Raw genomic sequence first — 26,676 nt, 5'->3', positions numbered from 1 at the left:
TCTACTGAGTACTGTAGTACATATTAATTTTATGGTTTACTTTTGTTCGTACTGGTTCTTTTTTATTATGTTTCATCGTGTTTTATTTATATAAACCATTTGCGTTAATGATATTTTCTTTGAAACATTGTTGTTGTGTGGCAGGTGTTCTTATTGGCTGCTGGAAAATAGTAGATTCCTTTCACATTTCGTGTTTCGTGGTAAAAGTACTTATTGGCTGCTAAGTCCCTTATTGGCTGCTGTACTTATTGGCTGCTGTTATTGGCTGCTAGCTTGCTGTCAGTAAGCTGAGCGTACTTTTTGTACGTTTCTTTGACTTTTAAGGCTATATAAATGACACCAGAATTCTTTATAAATCTTCCCAAAGTGGTAACTATACATCTTCATTTACTTCTTTGATTGTTTTTTATTTGTTTTAAATTTCTCAGTTCGGGCTGTGATCAATCTAGTCCATTTAAACAGTCTGGATCTGGATGTATACGCTGCAGAGCCTTTCAGCATGTACGCAGCGGGAGAGAGAACACTTAGTAAGACTGTTGGACTGCTCTTCTGAAGCAGTTCACTGTATCAGCACACACAATGGAAGGGTCCAGGTTATTCCACTCGGTGATAGTCTTAGGTAGGAACGATTGCCTAAATTGTTCAGTTTTACAGTTTATATGTTTGTAACACTTTGAGTGGTTTATTGCGTGTTTTTGCACTAGGTTGTTTGATACAAAGTCTTTAAGATTTCTGGGTTTAATCAGGCGTTTGCCACTAATGGGGGTCAGATAGGCATTTGCTGGCATAGCTGGCACCTTTCCCTCGGTCATCTTGTAGAGGAAGGTCAAACGTGACGTTCGTCTTCTATCTTGTAGTGGTGGCAACTCAAGGGTCTTCAGCATGTTCGTCACACAGCCTGGATCTCGGGAAGAGTAGTCGCCGGTTATAAATCTCGCAGATCGGCGCTGTATCTGTTCAATTTTGTCGATATCCTTTTGGAGGAAAGGGTCCCATACAGTAGAACAATATTCCAAAGAAGACCTAACTAGGGATACGTATGCTGCCTTTCTGCATGATAGAGGACAGTGTTTGAGATTTCGTCTAATGAACCCTAGGGTGGAGCTGGTCTTGTTGCAGATGTTGTTTATGTGGTTTGAGAATTTCAAGTTTTCAGTGATCATAACACCAAGATAAGGGTTTTGCTCGACTTGTTGTAAGATCTGCCCGTCGAGTTGGTAGAAATTTGATGACTTATTATTTATGCTCATGATGTAACATTTTTTAGCATTAAAGCGCATACCCCACGTTTCTGCCCAGACTTCTAGTGCTTGTAGGTCCTTCTGTAGTTGAAGGTGGTCATGTTGAGACTTGATATGTCTGTATAGGAGACAATCGTCAGCGAACAGGCGAACGGTGGATCTGACGCTGTCTGGAAGATCGTTTATGTGGCAGAGGAAGGCTAGGGGGCCTAAGACAGTACCCTGTGGCACGCCGGAGTCTACTGGTACAGAATCAGACGAATCACCTTCAACTACCACTCGCATCCTCCTATTTGTCAGAAAGTCTCTTAACCAGAGGTTGATGTTGCCATCAATGCCGTAGAGATGCATCTTATGGAGAAGACTTTCATGAGGGACAGTGTCAAACGCCTTCGAGAAGTCAAGGATGATAACGTCAACTTGGTCACCTTGGTCGTAATGATGGAGTAGGTCGTGAACTGTTGTGAGGAGTTGAGTCTCGCACGAGTAGCCCGATCGTAAACTATGGTTCAAAGATGTAAGAATATTGTTTCGTTCCAGATGGTCTAAAATATGTTTACTGATGATATGTTCTAGAAGTTTACTTGACACACAGGTGAGAGATACAGGTCTGTAGTTTTCAGCAGAATGGATGTCTCCTTTTTTGAAGACAGGTGAAATGTTTGCGCTTCTCCAGTCTTCAGGCAGTTTACCTAGGTCAACGGAAAGTTGGAATATGTGGCGTAGCGCTGGAGCAATGCTCTTCGCGCAATTTTTAAGGAGGATGTTCGGGATATTGTCAGGACCTCTGGCCTTACTGATGTCAATGTTCTGAAGAAGTTTTTCGACTCCTTTGGTGGTGATATGGAGTTTTGGGATTGATGATTTAGCCCTCTTCGTGGTATTCGGTTTTGAAGTGTCTTGTTTAGTAAATACGGACTTAAACTGATCCAATAGGATCTGCGCTTTGTCTTTACCACTGCTGAATAACTGGCCCTTTCTTTTTAGGGGGTGCACTCCTATGCTCTCCTGTCGCTTGGATTTAACATAGCGCCAAAACGGTTTGGTGTTATTTTCTTCGAGTCCTTTCTGAATGGTGTTGTTAACATGGTTTATTTCTGCGAGTTTAAGTTCACGTTTACATTGGCGTTGGTAAGCTTTGAAGTTGGTCCAGATACCTGTCTCTTTGGCGTGTTTGTACAGCCGGGCTTCAATCGCTTCAATGTATTTGACGATTTTTGATTTGGGAACGATATTAAGGGTTTTGTGATTGATTATTATGTTCCAAGTAATTGTGGTCTTTAAATTTTTTGGACTAATTTTTCAATGAGGATGTGTAAAAATAGAGTGGGTCATGTCAACGCAACTGCTAGTCCATATAAACAGCCGCTTCGGAGTCTTTACCAATTTTTGTGTTGGCGACTCTTCGCGTCCATATCCCACTTTTTGTTTTCCTAGCCAAGATCCCAGGGCTAAGTATATTTAGCGCAAATATAACACTCACCTATTTCAGTTAAACTCCACTAAGGCCTAAAAAAAAAATGTTTGGTTAGGGTAACATCCTTTTCAAAAATAGGTAGGGTAGGTAGGCTTTTTTTATTTTTTTATTTTTATTTTTTATTAGGCTTTATATAAGAATATCATTTTCATCATTGGAGAATGGTGTTAAAGCTATCTTCTGTATAAGCATTTAAGGTTTAAACTACATATTGAAAAGCAATTAAAAAAAAAGAAAAAAAATATATATATATTTTTTTTTTTTTAGTTTTTAATTATTTTTTTTCAAACTGACTATAAAAACGGTAGGGTCGGCGCCTATTTCGTAGGTAGGGTAGGGTAACCCAAACAAAATGTATTTTTTTTTTAGGCCTAATAAAATGTGCATTTGAAATCAGGTAGTCATCTTCAGTAAAGGGCATCAATATTTGATAAAAATGTGAACACATATAAATAAGGTTTTTTAAAAGCTTTAATAAAACAAATATATATATATATATATATATATATATATATATATATATATATATATATATATATATACTAACCAGGAAAACAGTGGGAAAAAATCAACCTTATGAATAATGTATCGAGAATATCAATGTCCTGACAGGGGAGGTCGTTGCGTAGGATAAATATACTAATAGTGGTAGTCCAAATAATTGTATGTTGACAGATTTTTTTTAGATTTTTGATATGGCAAATCCTTCATGTACAAATTGTTTAGTATCAAAAGTGGGTAGTTGTTCCGATCAGGATTCCGGGTTAAAGCATAAAGCGTCTATAAAATATCATAAAAACAAGAAATATTACCAGATAATGTTATTTTATATTGGTTCCGTACACACAAAAAAAATATCCAACTTATAATTATGAGTTTGACGGCTTTTCTTCATTTCATTCTGTCAAAACATAACGATATATACATGAAGGGCACCTGCAAGGCTTCAGGGCACAGTTTTAAATCGCTCGGAACATTTCGGCCATGGCCGAGTTTTTACGATTGTATAACGAGGTCTATCTCGAAGCTTTGTCGGAGGAGGCCGAGTTATTACGGTTGTATCGAGTTGCTCCCCTTCGCATAATTGTTATCTGTGTCAGTCAACTTTCGTTTTATTGGAAAGGTAAACAACTTGTTTTAATGCATTAAATGCTTGTTTAGTGCAAAATACATTTCACTTACAAGGTAAAATATGAATTTAACTCTTTATGAGCAATTTCAACCATAAAATACTTCACTTAAAACAATTTCAATATTTTTAAAACACCCCCGTTTTTTTGCACATTCCCGTTTAGACGTTAGGGATTGGAAGAATCCCGTATAACACGTCTATTATTTTAGACTACTAATAGTGGCTAACCCAATATGGCAGTGAAAAGTTGACAGAAGCCGATCAGCGTCAGTTTTTCATGGAAAACTAAAGTTAAAAGTAAAAGGTATTAACCAGTATATCATTTATGTGTCTCTTTTATGTTTTCTAATAACAATTCAGTGTAGTTGTAATATAATAGTCTAATACTATTTTACATTGGTATAAATAAATCGACTTCTGACGTTATAGGGAACACAATAAATATCAATATGTTAAAAAACCTTCCCTAAACGTGCATTATTGTGGCTACGCAACTGCTGTCTATGGTAGTAGTCATTCTAAAATGCCGTCCAGGCTTTTTTTTTAATGATGGTTAGCCTTGTCCAGGCTAACCATCATTAAAAAAACAAACCTGGACGGCATTTTAGAATGCATATCTGTCGTAGTAGTCCACCTTAATGGGCGTTGACGAGTCGTTTGATGATTTTTTAACTATGGCAGTCTCGAGACACATACATTACAGGGATACATAAGAAATATCAATATAATAAAAAAGTATCCCTGATCGCTCATTATTGTAGCTATCTGTGGTAGTTAGTAAACTCTCTTGTATAGTTTGTATTTCTTTATGATATATAATGCACTCATTACACGAACATGGTACATGTACATTGAAATTATGCACAACAAAAAGGAAGTGGAAGTTATGTATAATGTCATTTAAGAGATAGTGGGTGTATTAAAGCTTTTGTATCATATTGTCACATATGGTGCAATAAGTAGCATAAATTTGTGTATTGGAATATCATTGTAATTCATCTGCACACTGTGTATTGCATGGTAAGATCTCAGCTTTCTAGCTACTGTTCTAATATAAGAATTTTGTATTAACAAAAACAAAAAAGACACTACAAGATGGTACAATGCATGCGTAGTCCAAATAACTGTTGACATTATTTTTACGATTTTTTACACCCCCCCCCCCTTCCTGAAAAGACATAATTGTTTAAATGCCCTGTCTGTCAGCCCATCCATCTTTCTGCCCATCTGTCCGTTGGTCCATTGTAATGTCACACTAAGTTTCTGCTCAAATACTTTAGAGCGCTTGGACCCAGGAACTTCATACTTGGTATGCAGGTTGGTCATGAATTGTAGATGATCCCTATTTATTTTGGAATCAGTAGGTCAAAGGTCAAGGTCGCAGTGAGCTTGAAGGTGACAAACGGTTTCCACTCAAAAACTAAATAATGCTTTCACCCAGAAAATTTATACTTGTTGGTCATAACAGTAGATGACCCATATTTATTTTGTGGTACAGGCCACAGTGATCTTTTGGCGTGAAAAGATTTGTTGGTCATCAGTCTGTATGACCCCTATGTTGGCTATGTTGGCTCATCTCCAGTCCAAAAGTACAAAATTCATGGCCATCAATGATTTGTTCCCACCTACACCCATACAATGGGGGAGACAAGCTCTTTATCAAATTAACAATTTCTAGTTTGATATCAGGAGCTGCATGCCCATATAAATGGCTCTATCAGCGAAAACACAATGGCAGCTTTGGTGGAGCAGAAAGGTGGAGTTGACCCCAGCTGGCGACTGGCTTTCAAGAATGGAGAGTCTGATACACTGGAGAGGTACGCTCAATGGATATTTTTGGTTTAGCCCAACATTATGTGTAGGGTAAAGGTCTAGAGTTACATTTTAACCAGCTTAAGAAATAAGTTTATTAAGTGAAACATGAACTATCACTTGCTTACAGTTCATAGTTGAAACCCAGGTAAATAGATTGTAAAGCTTTTATGATGTCATTGCCAAAAGTAGTATAGTATGCCTTGCTCTTATTGGCTATGAATGAAATAAATGGTAAATTCATGCTGATTAAGTTGAATCATAATTTGACGATTGTATAATGTGAATTTTAAAACAGTACATTGTAGAGATGTTTGAAAGTTCTCACACTTTCTTATTTAAACCATAAAGAATATTTATATGCTGGAAATAAGCATTCCTCATCTACTGAATTGTGGTTTGTTCAAGATTATAACTGCTAAAGGTTTAGTTGGAAGTTACAGTAGAATGTTGAAAATTGATTTCTATCTACCATGTCGGAAAGGTACATTCACACTATATATATTTGAACAATTTAATGAAATATATTTGTATTTTACAGTGTTTTTAAGATGTTCAAATTGATACACAAAGTGACAGACACTGTTGAAGCAGTTTATAAGGTACAATGTGCATACCATTGATTATTTTGACATTTTTTGAGTACATTAGAAGTTCTGCATGTTTTTAACATTTTTGAGATATCGTTACAGTTACTTTGCAGTAATTGATACAGGCATTATTGTCTATAAGTATTTTCTTACCCATATTTACATGCATCAATGACTTATAGGATGAAAGTTAGAAGCATTGTCAATGAGAACAAAGGTATATTGCAGGTTAATTAGAGATTTGGTTTAACCAGTATTTATTGCAGAAAATATTTAACAGAGTAAATAAGCTTTTGAGCTACAGAAATGAATAACATACATACAAAATAAGGAGTGATGAAATGCATAAACAGTGAGTAATTCACAGAATTGAGAATTAACCATTCAGAGATTTGATGTATAATTTGTTTTAGTTCTAATTGTAGGTGACGTATGATGTGATTCACGAGTTTGCAGCTGAAAATGTGAAATACCTTGAGTTAAGGACAACACCTCGTTCTGAGCCAAGCACAGGTACTCTCATGTCTGAGCCAAGCACAGGTACTCTCATGTCTGAGCCAAGCACAGGTACTCTCATGTCTGAGCCAAGCACAGGTACTCTCATGTCTGAGCCAAGCACAGGTACTCTCATGTCTGAGTTGTTTTTAGGTCAAACTTTAGATACAGTATTAAACACACTTGCATGTTAAAGCTTTAGAAGATTTGTCAGTGTGCAATTTTGTTTGTATATGTAACAGACATGTAATGTAGTACAGGGACTCGTTAAGTGAGAACATTATTTATACCCCTGACAAAGTTTCAAGGGGGTTTACTGGAGTTACTTTGTGGTCAGTAGGTCTGTAGATCCATTTCAATTTTCCTTGTCAGGATAATTTGAAAACTAATTGTTTGAATTTGATTGAACTTCATACAATAATGAAGCACAACAAGAAGGAAGTGCAATGTACATAGACCAGAACTCTATTTCAGCTAATAACGCAGAATAACTTGAAAACCACTGGATGGAATCTAATTAAATTTAATACAACTTTAAAGTACAATGAAAGAAAGTGCAGTGTTTAAGAATCGTAACTCTATCTCAGCTAAAAAAAGAATTATTTCCCTTTGTTACTAGTTATGGAAAATCTAGTAGATGGAATATATTTTAATTTCATGCAATGGTAGAGCACAAAGAGAAAAAATGCAGTGTACAAGGACCATAAATATTTCAGCAATTACCCTTTGTTACTTTTTCTTGTCTGCAAAAGATCTTGAAATCTTCTGGATGTACTTTAATCAAACTTCATAAATGGTACAGCAGAATGAAAGAAAGTGCTGTGTACAAGAGCCATAATTGTATCCACAGCATTGGCCGCATTCGTGGGTATTAATCACATTCAGTTATAGCTGTAGTATCGATATCCATGAGGATTTTGACTGGATTATGTTGTTTTTTTTAATTTGCATGAGCACTGTCAGTTTATTGCAATAATTGTTGTAGGTGCATAACCTTAAAGTCAATTTTTGTTACCAAAACTTTAAAAAGGCATAACATTTTTGGTAATATTTGATGTACATAATTTTTTTATTGTATTTGATAAATTTTATGATGTAACACTAAAACAGTGTCTGTCACATTATGTAGGTATGACGAAACTGTCTTACGTCGAGAGTGTTATACGGGCCATACAGGACTGCTCCAAAGAAAGCCTCGATATCATAGTGAGACTTATTCTGGCCATAGATAGGAGGCACCCTGTATCTGTTGCTATGGAAACTGTAAACTTGGCTGCGGAATATAGGTTTGTTGTATGAGCAAATTTTGTGTGCCTTGCAAAGTAGGGCATGGCAGACACATAGGTATTACTTTACCTGATGTTTTGTCGTCCATGGCGGCGTTTTGTCGTCCATGTCTGCGTTTTGTCATCCATGTCAGCGTTTTGTCGTCCATGTCTGCGTTTTGTCGTCCATGTCTGCGTTTTGTCATCCATGTCAGCGTTTTGTCGTCCATGTCTGCGTTTTGTCATCCATGTCTGCGTTTTGTCATCCATGTCAGCGTTTTGTCGTCCATGTCTGCGTTTTGTCATCCATGTCAGCGTTTTGTCGTCCATGTCTGCGTTTTGTCGTCCATGTCTGCGTTTTGTCAGCCATGTCAGCGTTTTGTCGTCCATGTCTGCGTTTTGTCATCCATGTCAGCGTTTTGTCGTCCATGTCAGCGTTTTGTCATCCATGTCAGCGTTTTGTTGTCCATGTCTATGTTGTAGTCTGCAGCACCATTGGAGTTGTCTGCATCAAACTTTGGCCAGTAACTTTGCCAGGTTTTTGGGTCCTGTAAAATAACTTGGCTCAGATGTTCACCCTGAGAAGTAGGCACATTGCATGCATAACCTACATGTATGTTGGTAGATCAAGGTTACATATAAGGGTCATGGGTAAAATTTTCGTGTATTTTGGCTTGTAAGGCTGTGACTTGCCGATGCATTAGGTGACTTTTTTAATAAATTGGCAAGAATGTTCACCATGAGCAGCAGGCATGTTGTGTCAACATCCCATGTCAGTAGAACAAGATAATTTTAAGGGTCATGGGTAAATTATCAATGTATATTTGTTTAATCCCGCTGTGACTGTCACTGTTATGGGGGATGTTAAAACAACCTGCACAAATCTTCACCATGAGAAGCCGGTGTGTTGCGATACGACCCATGACTTTTTGTCAAACGTCAATGTTACACCTACTATCATTGGTCAAAATTACTTGTATTAAAGCGTGTGCCGGCTGTAACTTGGCCATGTATTTGATAACTCTTAGATAATTTGTCACATACATTTCCCATGAAAAGCCAGAATATTTTGTGCAACACAACTGCCTGTTTGTCAAAGGTCAAGGTCACACTCAAGGGTCATTTGACAAAGTACCTTTCGTTTTGGCATATCATGGCTGTTAGTGGTCCATGCATTTGAGGATTTTAAAATAATTGGGTGCAGATATTCACAACTTGGCATAAATGTTTACTCTGATAATTGGATTTAAATCCATGTTCATATGCCCCACATTGGGATCATCATTAATCATTAACATCACAAATACACAAAAAGATGAACTGGTCCCACTGTAAGGTTAATTGATTTATGGATGTATGAAAGTTATATAATAATTAAACATTAAAATCTAATATCGAAATTGATGAAAACAATGATTAAACAATGACAGGTGATCCTGATAGGCGACACATTTTTTCACAGAATTTTAGTCTTGAAAGATCAGTTTGTTTTGAACTTCAGCGATAAAGCTTTATTGCCATGCCTTGTTTGAGGGATGTTTTATCATTTATTGTAAATCTTAGCTTTATATTTGATATTTGTTGAACATATGTATCAAAGTAGCGATAATAAACTTTTTTGAACTATATTTCAGGGAGAAAACAGATGGTCTTGTGGTTGGAATAGATTTCAGTGGTGATCCAAATGTATGTTACATAGTTTATTCCGTTTGTATTATGTCAGGTCATTTTGGTCATACATCATTAAGTGTATTATAAGAGAGATAGCTCCACTCACAGTGGTCCTGTTTCAACAATTTGAAATGCATTTTTTTCAGGCAGGAGATGGTGCCGAGTTTATACCAGTATTCGAAGAGGGTAGACGTCAGGGGCTTAAACTTGCTCTTCACCTAGCTGAGGTATTTATACAAAGTAGATTAACATTTAGTACAAGTACATTTAATAATATGTATACAAACTAGTTACTGTCGGAAAAAACGGAGCCTTCAAAAGACTTAACTATTGTGATAATACCCTGCACCAAAACATGAACATGACAGGTTCCAGCCCCAGAGGAGACGTGGAAGATCCTACAGGTGACCCCAGACCGGATAGGGCATGGTACATGTCTGCAGCCTGACACTGGGGGATCCAAGCAGCTAGAGGATTTTGTTACAAGGCACCGTATACCGTTGGGTAAATGCTAGTTAATGGTTTGGTAAATTACTGTGCTGAGCACTGGCCTTTACAACAAAGTTTGTGATACTTTATAGATATAAACACTTTCAATTTCCAATATCACTGCACTTGGCTGTCGGAAAAATAGGAACACTTTATGTTAGATCAAACATTTATAGATCCTGTCTTTGAACATATCAAACATCATACAGAGTTTTGATTTTATTTAAAAAACAATATGAGACTGGAACATGATCAATTAAATTTTGCAACTAATTGTGTTAATGATCAGAAAATCAATGTATGAAAAATAGGCAAACGTTATGTCATTACTTTAGTGGGTGTATCAAGTGAATCAGTTTGATGAACATAATCCATTTCAATGTGTATAAAGTCAATGTTTTACAGAGCTGTGCTTGACATCTAACATAGTGGGAAAGACAGTAGAAGGTTACGACAATCACCATTTCCAGTACTGGTACGATCTGGGGCATCCTTGTGTTATATGTGTGAGTAGTGTTTGTCCATCCACCCTACTACATGCTACATGATAAGGGAAGCATTTCCAACTATGTATGTTTAGAAAATGATTTAAAGTGAATGTTTGTTATTTAAGATTGAAACATAGACACTGATGTCGTAAGTATAAAACATGTCATATATTTTCCCTTCTTTGGAAATTTCATGTTACTAAAACTATAGGTGTCAGTTTCAGTCAGAGATGATGGAACAAATGGCTAAAATGCCAAAGGCTTGACCCTTCATATGTTGATATTGTTTATAGATTTACCTTACTGAAGATATTTCCTGCAATGAAATTTCTTTCAAACAATGAGATCTTTACCTCTGGAACACTCACTCACGTCTTACATGTACCAAATAATGAGATTTCATTACCTCTGGAACACTCTCTAAGTCTTATATGTACCAAACAATGAGAATTGATTACCTCTGTAACACTCTCTCAGTCTTATATGTACCAAACAATGAGAATTTTGTACCTTTGGAACACTCTAAGTCTTATATGTACCAAACAATGAGAATTTTATTCCTCTGGAACACTCATTCAGTCTTACATGTACCAAACAATGAGATTTCCTTACATCTGTAACACTCTCTCAGTCCTACCAAACAATGAGTTTTATTTACCTCTGTAACACTCTCTCAGTCTTACATGTACCAAACAATGAGATTTCTTCACCTCTGGAACACTCTCCCAGTCTTATATGTACCAAACAATAAGATTTCTTAACCTCTGGAACACTCACTCTGTCTTACCAAACAATAAGATTTCTTAACCTCTGGAACACTCACTCTGTCTTACCAAACAATGAGATTTCTTTACCTCTTGAACACACTTTCAGCCTTATCAAACAATGAGATTTCTTTACCTCTGGAACACCCTCTCAGTCTTACCAAACAATGAGATTTCTTTACCTCTGGTTCACCCTCTCAGTCTTACCAAACAATGAGATTTCTTTACCTCTGGTTCACCCTCTCAGTCTTACCAAACAATGAGATTTCTTTACCTCTGGTTCACTCTCTCTGTCTTACCAAACAATGAGATTTCTTTACCTCTGGTTCACTCTCTCTGTCTTACCAAACAATGAGATTTCTTTACCTCTGGTTCACTCTCTCTGTCTTACCAAACAATGAGATTTCTTTACCTCTGGTTCACTCTCTCTGTCTTACCAAACAATGAGATTTCTTTACCTCTGGTTCACTCTCTCTGTCTTACCAAACAATGAGATTTCTTTACCTCTGGTTCACTCTCTCTGTCTTACCAAACAATGAGATTTCTTTACCTCTGGTTCACCCTCTCAGTCTTACCAAACAATGAGATTTCTTTACCTCTGGAAAACTCTCTCAGTCTTACCAAACAATGAGATTTCTTTACCTCTGGAACACTCTCTCAGTCTTACCAAACAATGAGATTTCTTTATCTCTGGTTCACTCTCTCAGTCTTACCAAACAATGAGATTTCTTTACCTCTGGTTCACCCTCTCAGTCTTACCAAACAATGAGATTTCTTAACCTCTGGTTCACTCTCTCAGTCTTACCAAACAATGAGATTTCTTTATCTCTGGAACACTCTCTCAGTCTTACCAAACAATGAGATTTCTTTACCTCTGGTTCACTCTCTCAGTCTTACCAAACAATGAGATTTCTTTACCTCTGGTTCACTCTCTCAGTCTTACCAAACAATGAGATTTCTTAACCTCTGGAACACTCTCTCAGTCCTACCAAACAATGAGATTTCTTTATCTCTGGTTCACTCTCTCAGTCCTACCAAACAATGAGATTTCTTTATCTCTGGTTCACTCTCTCAGTCTTACCAAACAATGAGATTTCTTTACCTCTGGTTCACTCTCTCAGTCTTACCAAACAATGAGATTTCTTTACCTCTGGAACACTCTCTCAGTCTTACCAAACAATGAGATTTCTTTACCTCTGGAACACTCTCTCAGTCTTACCAAACAATGAGATTTCTTTATCTCTGGTTCACTCTCTCAGTCTTACCAAACAATGAGATTTCTTTACCTCTGGAACACTCTCTCAGTCTTACCAAACAATGAGATTTCTTTATCTCTGGTTCACTCTCTCAGTCTTACCAAACAATGAGATTTCTTTACCTCTGGTTCACTCTCTCAGTCTTACCAAACAATGAGATTTCTTTACCTCTGGAACACTCTCTCAGTCTTACCAAACAATGAGATTTCTTTACCTCTGGAACACTCTCTCAGTCTTACCAAACAATGAGATTTTTTACCTCTTGAACACTCCTCTCTCAGTCTTACCAAACGTTTTCGGGAGGGAGATACTTTATATAAGAATGCCAACAGCCTATCCATGGGCGTTGACTCCGTGTAAAACGGTAGCAGTCTTGTTATGCTGTGAGGCATAGTGCACAGACAGGATCTAACTCCTGTACTACTCTGCCAGCTTAAATGTGTGCCCATGTATCACACTGATACACACCGGACCCCGTTAATAATTATTAGTATTTGAGATTAGTACTTGACCAGTATGCAGTGACAATCTCTTTTGTCTTTTACAGACTGATGACAAAGGCGTGTTTTCCACTACCCTATCGAGGGAGTATTCCATAGCGGCGGAGACATTCAGCCTCTCAGACAAACAAATGTGGGACCTCTCCTACAGAAGCATAGACTTCATCTTCTCCGATGAACATGTGAAACATATGCTACGGAAGAAATGGACGGATTCTAAAGATAGACTTTCTGTGAAGTAATATTTCCTGGCAATTTTTTTTAATGAAGTGTTTTTTTTCATATCATTTATTTTTGCCAGATATCCGTGAAACTAACATTTTAATCGTTTGTTTGTGTACTGCATTAAATCAGATTGCAAATAAAGGTGAAAAGAAAACCAAACAATTTATTGTCCTGACCGTTACGATATCTACGTTTGACATCAATGACACGCTCCATATATAGTTAATTGTATATATATATAATTGCAGTTACGTCTGAAATGTGTGTCATTATAGCAACTACTTCTGAATGAAGGTTAACCATTGGTCGACAAGGTTGGACGTATGTTTAACATCAATATTTAGCCGTTGGCAAATCATCGAATCGTTTGACGCTAAAACAAGATGTACAGCAAATCTCGGACAATTAATATGACAGTCTTATTAGTAAGACAAAAAACAAGCTATTAACAAGACATGTAACAGATTTCTCACTCGATCATTGCTGTATTTTGCGGGCGTCCTCCGACTAGATTACGCCCTAAAATGTGTATAAACCTTATAGTACAGGGAATACAGGATACTCTAGACCAGACTAAGAAAATATAATGCAGCAAGTGGGCGCGGGCGAATCTTTGTAAACTGTATATCATGGTAGTCCGGTAAGGGCGATGATTATCGTACTCGCCTCTTACCAAAGCCTCCCCGGTTCGATTCCCGGCCTGGGCGCATGTGAGTTTGGTGTGTGGTCACCAAGCCTGACAAGGTACTCACAATTTCCCCCAAACCCAAGACCACACATTCACACATCATCGATAATTACTTCGCATAAGTTTATATAACTTTCTTCACAATCGTTGTTAAATAAAAAATAGTTTAAACTAACTCTAAAACAACGACATTGTATATGTGCAATGTCTGATATGTTAAGTTGAGGCTCGGGTGAATCAAATCTGTCTAAATGAACCAGGTATAATGTGTAATTCTTTATCGGCCCGTTTTGCGGTTGTCTCAAATCGTTTCTGAGTGTGTTGCACTTTAAATCAAACTACATGTATGCACTATATATATCTAAGCTTCGATGTGGATACATGTCACCTGGAAATATGATGATTACTATTGGTCCCAGGTTCTACCGTTTGCTAGGCTTAAAATATGCACTATTTGATTTATTCCATCCTATAGGCGATATCAAAATTAAGTACGTTTGTAAGATTCAAGATTCTAACAAAGCTTTAATTAGTAGAAAAAGTTAATTCAGTATTTTCGACTCGTTTTTATATAGTGATTTCTATCCAAATAGAATTCATTACACAAGAAACCGAAGACCAAAATATGAAGTAAATATTGGGTCGATTGTTCGTAAGTTTCTTAAAGTTAATTATCAATGTTAACTTACAAATCTTTGGATGTTTAATGGTACATAATTTGTATAAAGCTTGCGCCGAATGCTTATTTCTCGTGATTTTTTTGAAAATGCACGTGTTTTACATGCATGGTGAAATAAATAAGGCTAATAATGTAAAACACGTTTCTTTCGCTCTGGTGGCGTTCATAAACAGACAATCTTTTAACGTTTCGCTTAAAACTTTGATTAGATAAAAAAGCAACACAAAAAAATAATTCAATACATCGAGCCAAGATGGGCAAACATGGCCAACGTGGGAGGAAAAACCCACGACGCTCATGGCGTCAGTGGTCTGGGTGGCTCCAGATTACGAAACGGACGCGTTCGTTCATTCACTATACATTTGAAACTTGTTTAATATATTCCGATTTAGTGTTTTTGATCAGGTTGTTTGAGATTATGACTTTTCCTGAATTTTGATTTGGACAAACTTGTTAGATAATGCTTAGATCTAAGATATTGGCGAGTGTTTGAGATTAATTAAACTTCATAATAAGATATTTGTTTTTGAGACTGTCCGTAATTAACCATTATATCATAACTTTTTTTCACAGCATAACTTTGAGGGTAACGTTTTCAAATCTAAGACAAAGCAGCATATAGTCGAGCGCGCTGTCCTACGACAGCTCTTGTTGTTATAACAATCGGCACCAGATGAATCCATATAGCCATAATTATATGTTCAATTTATTTATGTTTATGACTGATAGGTGCACTTGGCTATAATTATATAACTCAATAAAGCTATTTATTTAATCATAAGTGTCGGCACGATTGTATTAAAAGTCGAGGGGTGAAAGCGAAAAGGTTCTATCTGCTTCTTTATTTAATGTCACTTAGAACATTTTCGCATTCACCCCTCGATTAGTGATCACATTCATTCAACGATAGTTTAAATATAGAAGCACAATTTAAATAATAAATACTATGTTACATTTCTTAGGGCCATTTGTGAAGCTATTTTTAAGATACTCCTATATCCCAGGATCGTTGCAATTGGAGACACACACTGTTATGACGTCATTGTGGTTTAAAAACGAATACTTGATAAAAAAGCTTCGTAATTAAGTGTGCGATTGTGGCACATATAAATGATGGATGAGTCTAGCAATAAACATATCGTTAGGGTGCTAATAAGCTGAATATTGTTGTGTGGTATTATGCATAAAGTCTAGTCAAGCAATCAAGCAATCAAACATCCGTTCATATTTTAATTGAGAAGAAAAAAAAGAACAACAACAAGCGGGACTGGAGAAACAACAGGGTGATACAGTGTTAACACGATTTAATTTAGTTCGTGAACAAGTTAAACAATATAGAGAAGAAAAAAGTAACGCGGACAGTTTGGTGACATTCATATTTTCAGAATGAAGATCGGAACAGTTTGTGTGTGTTTTGTTGTGTGTGTCACACTAATATGCACGTGCTCAGGTGAACAACATAGGGCTTATGAGCGGGAAGCTAGACGGCGGAAGAAACGAGTTGGGAAGAAAGTCACACCTCCCCTAAGGTCGGTTGACAGAAAGAAGGAACAGGTCGAGGACGATCCGACGGATTTATATAAATCGTTGTACGGCGGTAAGTCTGCAGATATTAAATTAATCCAATTACATGTTCACGTTTGTACCACGTGATTAAGTCGACGGGGTGAAGAAATCTACGTTCAGAAAAATGTGTGACATTTCAACTTTTTCAGGCATTTAGTAGAAGGGCTGTATGCAACAAAACGAGCATTTCATCTCCATATTCTTGATTATTTATGGGGGAATTGTTTTTTTCAAAGTAGTAAGTCGCTTAAGGTTGGCAATCTTTTCATTCTCGCCACAGGCTGGCGAGGGGAAGGTTTTTCCCGGAGGAAATATATAAATGTGTGTATATAATACTAGCAGGAGCAGTGACGGGCATAGCAACGGGTGGGTGTAGTGGAATGCAGAATCTCCTTGGTGCCATGTTCATGTCGTCGGCGGACTTGAACGATATGGCGATCCACATGGTAGACGAGCTGGCGCCGGTGTCCGATAGTAAGGGGGGGAAGAAGAAAAGCCGTTACGTGGTGAAGAACAGGATCACACAGTCCATATCGCCGTTTGCAGCCGTCGGTGATTCCGGATCTTGCTGTGAGACGTAAGTTGTCTTCTTTGTTATTAGAATAACTAATTTAGTTAGGAATTGAATGATGGCTGATATTGTCAATTGAGAACTGATAAGAAGGCTTATCAGCCGTCCTCTATTTGATGCCGCTTTGCATCTTTCTGGATAAACGAAGTAATTTTTGAGGAATACTTTCATTCCTAAAATTTTGTGTATTATATCACCTGCTTCTGTTTTGAATTAAATCGACTTTAGTTTTAATGTTACACTAAATCTTACTTGAAGCATAAAATACAATGCATTTAATGTAAATATTACCTGTTACCAGGATTTGTGATTAATTAATACAAGAAAAAATAATTACATTTTTTTTAAAAATCACTTTGGATACGGTAAGCAACTCTGAACAACATATGTGTTTAAGGTGTATAAACTGGCGATACAGTCCGTCTGTGGTTTCAGTCTTGTGATTTGTACAGTATAACATTGGTTGCACTATGCTACCAGTTCCCATGGACTCTAACAAACCTTCTACAGCATGTAAACCTAAATGATAAACATCTGAATTATTGCAGGGTGCTTAACGTTACCGCCCCGGGGTTGGTGATGGTGGACGGAAGGGAGATGCCGGTTGTTCACATGAACCATTCATACCAATACTTACAGGAGGGTAATTGCGTGTAAGTTACACATAACACTTTCAAAAGGGATTTTATTCCAATAAACATGTATATGTCTCCTGAAAGAAACTGCCCCGGGGGTGGTGATGGTTTGCGGACGGGTGTGCCGCTGATCTTAAGTAAGAAATACCTACTAACCAGACCGTTGCGGCGGGGGGGGGGGGGGGGGGGGGGCTGTAGCCCATGTGGAGGCTGCTTTTGAATCCTTTTAACAAGAATCCGTATAGAGTAATGCATGGTCTTTCAGTGATATTCTGTACACAAAGCTAAACGGTACTACTAGGGCCACGCCAGGCTAAATTATGAACACGTAAGTGAATAATTTGCTTTCATCTTGGCTGGTTTTGCAATTTCGTTGGTAAAGTCGTCGTCGTAGTAACTTTCGTCGTCGGCATTGACGTTCAAACACTTGCCATGTGTATGGAAACTAAATTAAAGACATGAGCATAACGCGGGTATACAGGTACAGTCTATTTGCCACCTCCTCAACAGGTTTTGGGTAGCCAAGGTGCGTTCTCTCTGCGTACTAAGTACGACGTGGGTACAGGCTGTGAATTATACCAGCTTTTTGCAATCCGATCCAAATCGCGTTATAACGAAATATTCGGATTTTCTCTGTTTATAGCGGACTGATCCGGCTGTGTGTGCACTATTCTTTAAGATGCACGTTTACTACCACAGTTAAGATAATTGTTTTAATTATAAATTACCGAAATGGATGAGTAAATATTGAAAACAATCGCCTTATGAAGGATACCGTGTTAAATTTGAAAGAAAGATGGAGAATATAAACACGGTATTTCTACTTAATGAGACGTTAGTTAATCACTCACCAATCATTTAATATGTGTGCGTTTTCAGCTATTAGATACACGGTTAAAATCTTGTGATTCGTAATTGATATCTTCTATAAATACATTCTTTAGTAAGTAGTAAAAGGTTTATCACTCAAAATCTATGTTTGTTATACATTTGTATGTATTGATTTAAAAACGAGTGCCACTGCATTTAGTTTTAACTATTCCCTGTTAACATTTCCAGGAACGCTGGTTCCCGATGTAGCGGTACGGGTATTTGCACTCAGCGCTACAAGTACGCCTTCCTTTTGATGTACGACAACGATCTGAGTGGAAAAGTTGACCCGCCGGTCCGCTACGGCCGTGTCCCCGTCCGCTCACACTGCGAGTGTATGAATATCGGTAACGCGGGATAAGCAGCGTTCAGCAGCACCAAAAACCGGGAACCAATTTGAAAGGCTGAAAGTCAAGTCGGAATAAATATTTGGTCAAAATTCGTCTTTTTCGATTCAATGTGAAATGAAATAATTAGTTTCATCATAATTGCGCAACTTCTTTTTTATCTATGAACTTTATCATCTTTGTTTTCGTTAAAAGTTCTATCACAGTTAAAACATTTGAAAAGTGCATATCAGTGCTATTAAGTATTGCTGTGGTGACTTCTCTCATTGAAATCTCAATTGCTTTCCTTGGTGGTGTCGTCTGTTCTCAGAGCAACGAATAAATATTGCATTATATTTCGTTGCTTTATAACATTGTTTTATAGTTATGCAAAAGTGTTCAATATAAAATGATACGCCAGTGCCAGGCCCCTTCTAGTGTGCGTATGCAAGTATGTTTGTTATTTGCTCTTGTTGTAAACGCATTCTTGTATGAAAATGTTAAAAAGTTATCAGACTTTTAGTCGTTATACATGCTTTAGGCATTTGACGGTTATATTACAAAATAACATGTCAATAATAACTGTCACTTTTAAAGTGTCGATATTCAGTGTATGCTGAGATTGCTGGTAAATTTTAGTATAAATAAAATGTGTTGTATAGGTCGATGTTTTTATTAATTTTCATCAATACCCTTCTGTTCCCCACAAGCCACTATCAACACTAACCGTCAATTGACTTATATTTCAGTGTGTATGGGCTTGGGGCCTAGAAACACACACAAAAAGAATGTGTCCATCTATACATTTTTGGAGATTTTACCATAACGTTTAAAGCTCAGATATTGTGTTGGGATATGATTTTATAAACACTATTATGTTAGCTCGTCTGTTTTTTTAAAGAAAACGAGTGCCGTTAACGTCGTGGGTTCTTGGTTGACGTTGTTGTAGTCGTTGGTTGACGCCGCCGTTAGCTGTAGTATTATTGTTGATGGTGTCGTTGTCGTTGAATGTTCTTGGTTGTCGTTGTTGTCGTCGTTGGTCGACGCCGCCGTTAGCTGTAGTAATATTGTTCATGGTGTCGTTGTCGTTGAATGTTCTTGGTTGTCGTTGTTGTAGTCGTTGATTGACGCCGCCGTTAGCTGTAGTATTATTGTTGATGGTGTCGTTGTCGTTGAATGTTCTTGGTTGTCGTTGTTGTCGTCGTTGGTCGACGCCGCCGTTAGCTGTAGTATTATTGTTGATGATGTCGTTGTCGTTGAATGTTCTTGGTTGTCGTTGTTGTCGTCGTTGGTTGACGCCGCCGTTAGCTGTAGTATTATTGTTGATGGCGTCGTTGTCGTTGAATGTTCTTGGTTGACCTTATTGTCGTCGTTGGTTGACGCCGCCGTTACTGTATCATTATAATTGATTGTCGATGACGGCGTTGTTGATTGCGTCGTTGTCGTCATAGGTTGTTGGTTGATGTTGTTGGCGCCATTGTCATCGTTGGTTGACGTCGGCGTCGTAGTGCAAACACTTTCAGTCTTGCCATCTATTACGTGATAACCGTTCACTATATTGTTTTTTGAAACTTGATAAACACTTCCCAAGTAACAATACGCTTATATGTAACCAGTCTCTTTAGTCTTGCCTTTATTATTTAGGAAAGATTTTAAAGATATTTATCCTCATGAAGTGTTCATAAAAATGATTGTTCTCACATAATTAACATATTTATCAAATCTACAATTTAGTCGACTGGATCGTCTTTCAATAATTATTGGTCAATGTACGCCCTTCTATTATTCTATCTTTTATTTTGATTATGTACCCACCAGGTAGTGATTGAACTTTTCACTGAAGACTGTATCGCATTCAAAAGCAACTGTTAATGGACGCACAGACGGTCGCACGGACGACGAAGACTGCGCCATCGCATAATTTTTCTGTCTTAGCCAGTACAACCAAAACCAAAACTTCATCTTCAGATTATCAAAGCTGCACTCTCACAGATATACCATTTTTACAACATTTTTATTTTTTGTCTTGGAAAACAGCCAGATAAGCCAATACATGACTGGATTATGGCCCTTGAAATTAACAACAGTTCTGTAACCAGAGCCTCCATATTCACTTTGCATGTTATTTGTTACAAGACTGTAATGGAGGCGCCCATTACCTTTCACAAAGTGTTCACAGTGAACTTTTAGTTTGTTGTTTATTACCCGTACTTACATGCACTGGATAGAAAATGACCAAACAAGCCATGCCAGTACGCGGGATCCTTGTTTACACTATGCAATAAAATCGAACCAAAAGTTATGTTATGCCGTATACTGTGGAACTTTGTTGACCCACATAGACTTTGACTTGCAACAAATGGGACATGACATGAGCATTTTAACAGGTTATTCAATCAGCCTCTTTTTAAAGTGACTGGGTCGATTAAGATGTTAACATACTTTGCTAGAATATTCATCTGTTTTGTGGGATAATAGTGCCGTTTATGATGCCGGAACACTTCGCATACACCATAGACCACGTTACATACAACCGGGAAGGCACGCACGCACACTGGAACACATCGCACGCACACTGGAACACCTTTCACTCACCCTGAAACACCTCACACATACCCTGGAACACACGCACGCACGCACGCACGCACGCACGCACACACACACACACCATTGGATCCTTTATCAAGAACCTGCCCAAGCGAGTTCTAATCTGGGTTTTAAAAAATCATGCCGAAAAATAAAGAATAACCAAATTTATTACGAGTACAGCATTTGGTGTCTATCGAGTACAGCATTTGGTGTCTATCGAGTACAGCATTTGGTGTCTATCGAGTACAGCATTTGGTGCCTATTTAACAGCTCGCGAAATTTCAACAGAATACTGGACAAACATATTGTAGCACTACTTTTCACAACTTAATTAACGTTTTTAGAGCACTTTTGAATCAAAGATTGTTAAAAAAACATACACCTTACAATTTTTCATAATAAAACACGAGTAAATTATAAACAAATCCGACAAATTAGCATAGATAACATGAATTATGTTTCCCTTTCTAAATTTGAATAAAACATCACAGGATACCAACATCACAGCTGTTTAACATGAACAGTTCATTCTATTACAAACAGATAATCATTTCGTAACCCGATTATGTGTTTATTTTAGTTAAAAACAGCACATTGCAATATTACATTTGTTAAAGTCTTCTTAAAGAACCAACATCAAACATCAAAACAAATACTAACATAGATATACAATATCAAAAAAGATAAATAAGTAAAACGCATCACAAGTAGGCCTGGTGAGGAAAACATTTAAAATAATCAATCACATTTAACACTTTGAATTTGTTGTTCATAATACCTATAAAGAATAAAAATGATACAAGCAATTCTTTTCATTACATCTTCAAGTCAATATAAACGCACATAATACAATATAAACAGAAAATAAAACGAAAACTGACACTTACAAACAAAACGTAACATAACATTATAATAGCCATTGCGTATATATGATAAAAAATGACAAACACAGATCTCCATGTATCATAAATCACAAAACAATGCAAGTTACAATATAGGTGTGACAGCTCTCAGTCCTGTTGCTTGACGTAACCCACGTTGTCATAACCCATCACCGCCCTGGCTGACCCCGCCCCAGGACTTTCAGCCTCACCCCAGTAACCGGAGTTGCCGTTATTCTCAAGGACTCCATCCTCAGAATGCGTGGCCTCCACGTCAGGGGTTGCATCATTGTCGTCTGATTTTGATTGCCGCTCATGTTCATCATATTGTAAGTCATCTACTATACCGTTATCACTTACTGCCTCATCCACGGAGTACGCCCCGTCCTCAGGGCGTTGGCGTGGTACTTCCGCTTCTACGCCGGAATCATTGCGATCGCGTTTAACACAGTTACCGATATCTTGCCCAGAGTGATGGATGTCGGAACCAGGGTGATGGACACCCGGGCCGCCGTTCATGGTTATCTTGTCGCCCCTCCGACAACCGCCCCTCTCCACCTGAATGGTCTCGTCCTCTCCCTCGTCCCCGTCATCCACGGAGCCGAGGCCGCTTGTGTAGCCGGAGCTCATCTGCATCTTCCGAAGCTTGCTTAGCACCAACCTCCGCCTGTCCACCGGCTCATCGCCGCCATACATCAGGTCTGTCGGAAACGAACAATATCGGATATAGAAAATATAGCAGATATGTATCGATGTTGCATTTCGAGCGGGTGAACGTGTGTATTTGTGATGGATTCTTAAAATAAACGAATGGGTAGCTTTGAGTCGAACATATCTGAGCATTATATCACCGTAATTGATTGGGACACATGTTACCGTTAAACAAACCGTTATCGAGCGTTGAGGGTGATATGATTCCCTGGAACTGTTCAGGATATTCATCGCCCTCTGCAGGGACCTCCAGAGGTCCTGCTTTTCCAAAACAAAATCTATAGACATCGAGAGGGGTGGGGGAGAATCTAGTGTTACACTTACCGTTGATAACACGTTTTAGTTTGGAGGGCGTGGTAATTTCCTGGAGTTGCTGATTCTTCAACATGCTCATCATCTCGTACCGGAAACTGGACAGATCCTGTTTGATCTCCTCGAAGTCATCTGTAACACCAATGCGAAATCAGATAATTACAAGGTTTATTTTATGAATTTACGATTTTAAGTTCAGATATTGAGATATATTATGGGAATGTATATATTAAGTTAATGCGGACTCTGTGTGAACTGTAATATATAGTTAAGATTAAGTTGGTGGGTGGATTAAAAAACCTGACAGTCATGTGATCAGAGGTTTACCTACAAACAACAACAAATACGATATAACCCCACAACCATAGGTACACATGAATCTCTAATTTAGAGTGTAGAAGGTGTTTTAGAGTTGATGGGGTTTGTCAGTGCCCAGTCAAAGGCAGTACTATGATTTAAACCCACTGTTTTCTGATGGGTGTTAAGCTTTAAAACGCAGAAACATACCCTCACCAGTGTCACCAGTGGGTGGGTAATAGAAACGTTGTTATAGTTATTGCGGAGCAACGGTGAATGACAACAAAAACGTTAAACAATCTTGAGATAAGAGCGATTTGCCAGCAACTGCCAGCAACTGCGACAATCCTAACAAATTAAGTTCTCATCATCTCTGACTATATACTCGAAACAAGATCGTTAGCACGTCATCAGATCGTAAGCAAGTGAACATTAAAAATCAAAATGATCTCAAACGGAATGTTAAAATTAAATTCGTCGCTTTAATACCACTTCTTATTTGCATTATAAACGTGCAAGTTTGTTAATCAGAACGATACCTTTATTTGCGTATGTGAAATGCAAGGCCCTGAATGCGTATGTGAATTGTGGTGCACTGACTGACCAGAGACTGACCTTGACTTTCGTGCAAAGGGTTTTTTCTACGTTGACCTCCACGACAAACCCCTTTTACTTAATATACCATACGATACCTTTATTTGCGTATGTGAAATGCGAGGCCCTGGCTAAACGAAATTGATTATGTAACCGGAAAGGCGTATGTGAATTGGTGCACTGACTGACCAGAGACTGACCTTGACTTTCGTGCAAAGGGTTTTTTCTACGTTGACCTCCACGACAAACCCCTTTTTGCTTAATATGCCATACTTATATTTGTAGGCAATACTTGTTTAATCGAAATTTTAAGCAAATTTATCTTTAACAATTTTAAGTGGTTCCAAACCACTTTACCGTGACGTAATCATCAACCTATGCTAAATAATGAATACGTGATATTGATATTATTTTATACTCATTTGCATAATTGCTGAGCTGAACTAAATCTTATTGTTTAACTGCTGAAATAAGCGATTGCAGTGCAATAGTGCATTGCTTCTTTTCAACCCCGAGGCTTTTGGATATATCGACATGGAAAACGCCACACTGTGGCTGGTTACCAGTTTGCCTTCAATTGGGTAAACATTTTAGACCTTTTTCAAAATTCATTTAAAGTCCAGTGGGTCATTTTTTGCGCTGTGGTCATTGGAAATAGAAATGAATAAAAAATAAATAATTATAATGATATTGACAGTATACAGTTAGGTGGTTTTCTTCATTTAAGAAACTTAAGGTATCATCGTTTAAAAACACATGTGAACCCCAGCACCAAGTGAGTTCTAAGAAAGCTTTCATTTGTCTTATTCGGCCTTCGGAAGAGTATGGCGTCAAAATCAAATTTGTTGTTTGGTCAACTTTGTTGATAACATTATACTTCGAAGTGAGAGACGCCTGACTTCAGTTCAACGTTACGTCAACAGCCTGTAAACCTGTGTTTCGTAATTCAACATTTTTTCAAAGTTTGATTTATGGGGTGTAATGTTAGAAAGCTATCATATTTTTTATTCAGTACTCAGTATGTTCTAAAACATTGCTTGATTAAAAAAAATCAGAACATCAGTTAAAGCGATGATTTCTTATCACTTTCACATTAAAAAAACTAATAAACATCAGAGAGAGGGAAGATGAACACACGCACATACTTATATTGTAAGCCTACCTTCAGTTACCTCTGCTTCGCGTTGAATGTCGAATATATATCTCTGCACAATACGCTGGAGGACCTTCTGCAATATTACATTGATTCAACCTTTCAATTACTGTGAGGTAGAAATTATTGACGATTTATGGGCTCACAATTTGTCTTCAGTGTCATGGGAACAGAAAAGCGTTGAAGTGATAATTGAATTTGTTTTTATCAGTTCAGCTGATAATCTGTAATCATGCCATTTCAATTCAATACTTGTATGTGCAGAGTGTGACACATTTGGTTTGAGAGAGGGTGGATTGAGTATAGCTTCTTATGATTCAACAATTGTCTTTAGGATAATACTGCTGTTTAATGCAAGTCGTTTTCTGCATATTTACACTAAAAAGCTTCACAAGTCCCCTTTACACTAACAAGCTTCACAAGTCCCCTTTACACTAACAAGCTTTACAAGTCCACTTTACACTAACAAGCTCCACAAGTCCACTTTACACTAACAACCTTCACAAGTCCCCTTTACACTAACAAGCTTCACAAGTCCCCTTTACACTAACAAGCTTCACAAGTCCCCTTTACACTAACAAGCTTCACAAGTCCACTTTACACTAACAAGCTCCACAAGTCCCCTTTACACTAACAAGCTTCACAAGTCCACTTTACAGTAACAAGCTCCACAAGTCCACTTAACACTAACAAGCTCCACAAGTCCACTTTACACTAACAAGCTTCACAAGTCCACTTTACACTAACAAGCTCCACAAGTCCCCTTTACACTAACAAGCTTCACAAGTCCACTTTACACTAACAAGCTTCACAAGTCCACTTTACACTAACTAGCTTCACAAGTCCACTTTACACTTACAAGCTTCACAAGTCCCCTTTACACTAACACACTTCACAAGTCCCCTTTACAGTAACAAGCTTCACAAGTCCCCTTTACAGTAACAAGCTTCACAAGTCCACTTTACACTAACAAGCTTCACTAGTCCCCTTTACACTAACAAGCTTCACAAGTCCCCTTTACACTAACAAACTTCACAAGTCCCCTTTGCAGTAACAAGCTTCACAAGTCCCCTTTACAGTAACAAGCTCTACAAGTCCCCTTTACAGTAACAAGCTTCACTAGTCCCCTTTACAGTAACAAACTTCACTAGTCCCCTTTACAATAACAAACTTCACAAGTCCCCTTTACAGTAACAAGCTTCACAAGTCCCCTTTACAGTAACAAGCTCCACAAGTCCACTAAACACTAACAAGCTTCACTAGTCCCCTTTACAGTAACAAACTTCACTAGTCCCCTTTACACTAACAAGCTCCACAAGTCCCCTTTACACTAACAAGCTTCACAAGTCCCCTTTTCACTAACAAGCTTCACTAGTCCCCTTTACACTAACAAGCTTCA

At 37.7% G+C, this 26,676-nt stretch overlaps 3 protein-coding genes across 6 annotated transcripts in view; 2 read left to right on the top strand and 1 right to left on the bottom strand.

The window, feature by feature from the left end:
* The first annotated feature begins 233 nt into the window (after positions 1-233).
* On the top strand, positions 234-13,552 carry LOC128207384 (adenosine deaminase-like protein). 3 transcript variants are annotated; one of them, XM_052910267.1, is made up of 10 exons: positions 234-302; positions 5,540-5,667; positions 6,204-6,264; positions 6,678-6,765; positions 7,877-8,033; positions 9,647-9,698; positions 9,830-9,910; positions 10,052-10,187; positions 10,578-10,678; positions 13,228-13,552. In XM_052910267.1, the coding sequence occupies exons 2-10, from the start codon at positions 5,582-5,584 to the stop codon at positions 13,420-13,422; spliced, it is 957 nt and encodes a 318-aa protein (XP_052766227.1). In that variant the 5' UTR covers positions 234-302; positions 5,540-5,581; the 3' UTR covers positions 13,423-13,552. The 3 variants fall into 3 exon arrangements, with proteins under 3 accessions (XP_052766227.1, XP_052766225.1, XP_052766226.1); XM_052910265.1 differs by having other exon boundaries at positions 245-369; XM_052910266.1 differs by lacking the exon at positions 234-302 and adding an exon at positions 508-619.
* A 2,391-nt stretch (positions 13,553-15,943) lies between these two features.
* On the top strand, positions 15,944-19,401 carry LOC128209169 (uncharacterized). Of its 2 annotated transcripts, none has more exons than XM_052913075.1 (4): positions 15,944-16,369; positions 16,681-16,915; positions 17,458-17,562; positions 18,604-19,401. In XM_052913075.1, the coding sequence occupies exons 1-4, from the start codon at positions 16,159-16,161 to the stop codon at positions 18,773-18,775; spliced, it is 723 nt and encodes a 240-aa protein (XP_052769035.1). In that variant the 5' UTR covers positions 15,944-16,158; the 3' UTR covers positions 18,776-19,401. The 2 variants fall into 2 exon arrangements, with proteins under 2 accessions (XP_052769035.1, XP_052769034.1); XM_052913074.1 differs by having other exon boundaries at positions 15,947-16,369; positions 16,678-16,915.
* Positions 19,402-22,339: 2,938 nt separating this feature from the next.
* Positions 22,340-26,676, bottom strand: part of LOC128207727 (short transient receptor potential channel 7-like) — a 40,133-nt gene continuing 35,796 nt past the window's right edge. The window contains exons 18-20 of the mRNA XM_052910838.1: positions 25,287-25,353; positions 23,246-23,365; positions 22,340-22,911 (exon numbers count right to left, since the gene is read on the bottom strand). Coding sequence (XP_052766798.1) covers positions 22,340-22,911; positions 23,246-23,365; positions 25,287-25,353 — 759 coding nt within the window. The remainder of the gene's footprint in view (positions 22,912-23,245; positions 23,366-25,286; positions 25,354-26,676) is intronic.

The sequence above is a fragment of the Mya arenaria genome, chromosome 11 (assembly GCF_026914265.1).
Source record: "Mya arenaria isolate MELC-2E11 chromosome 11, ASM2691426v1".
NCBI classification, from domain to species: Eukaryota; Metazoa; Mollusca; class Bivalvia; order Myida; family Myidae; genus Mya; species Mya arenaria.
Note: the sequence above shows the minus strand (reverse complement) of the source record. Positions and strands in the feature narration are given on the sequence as shown.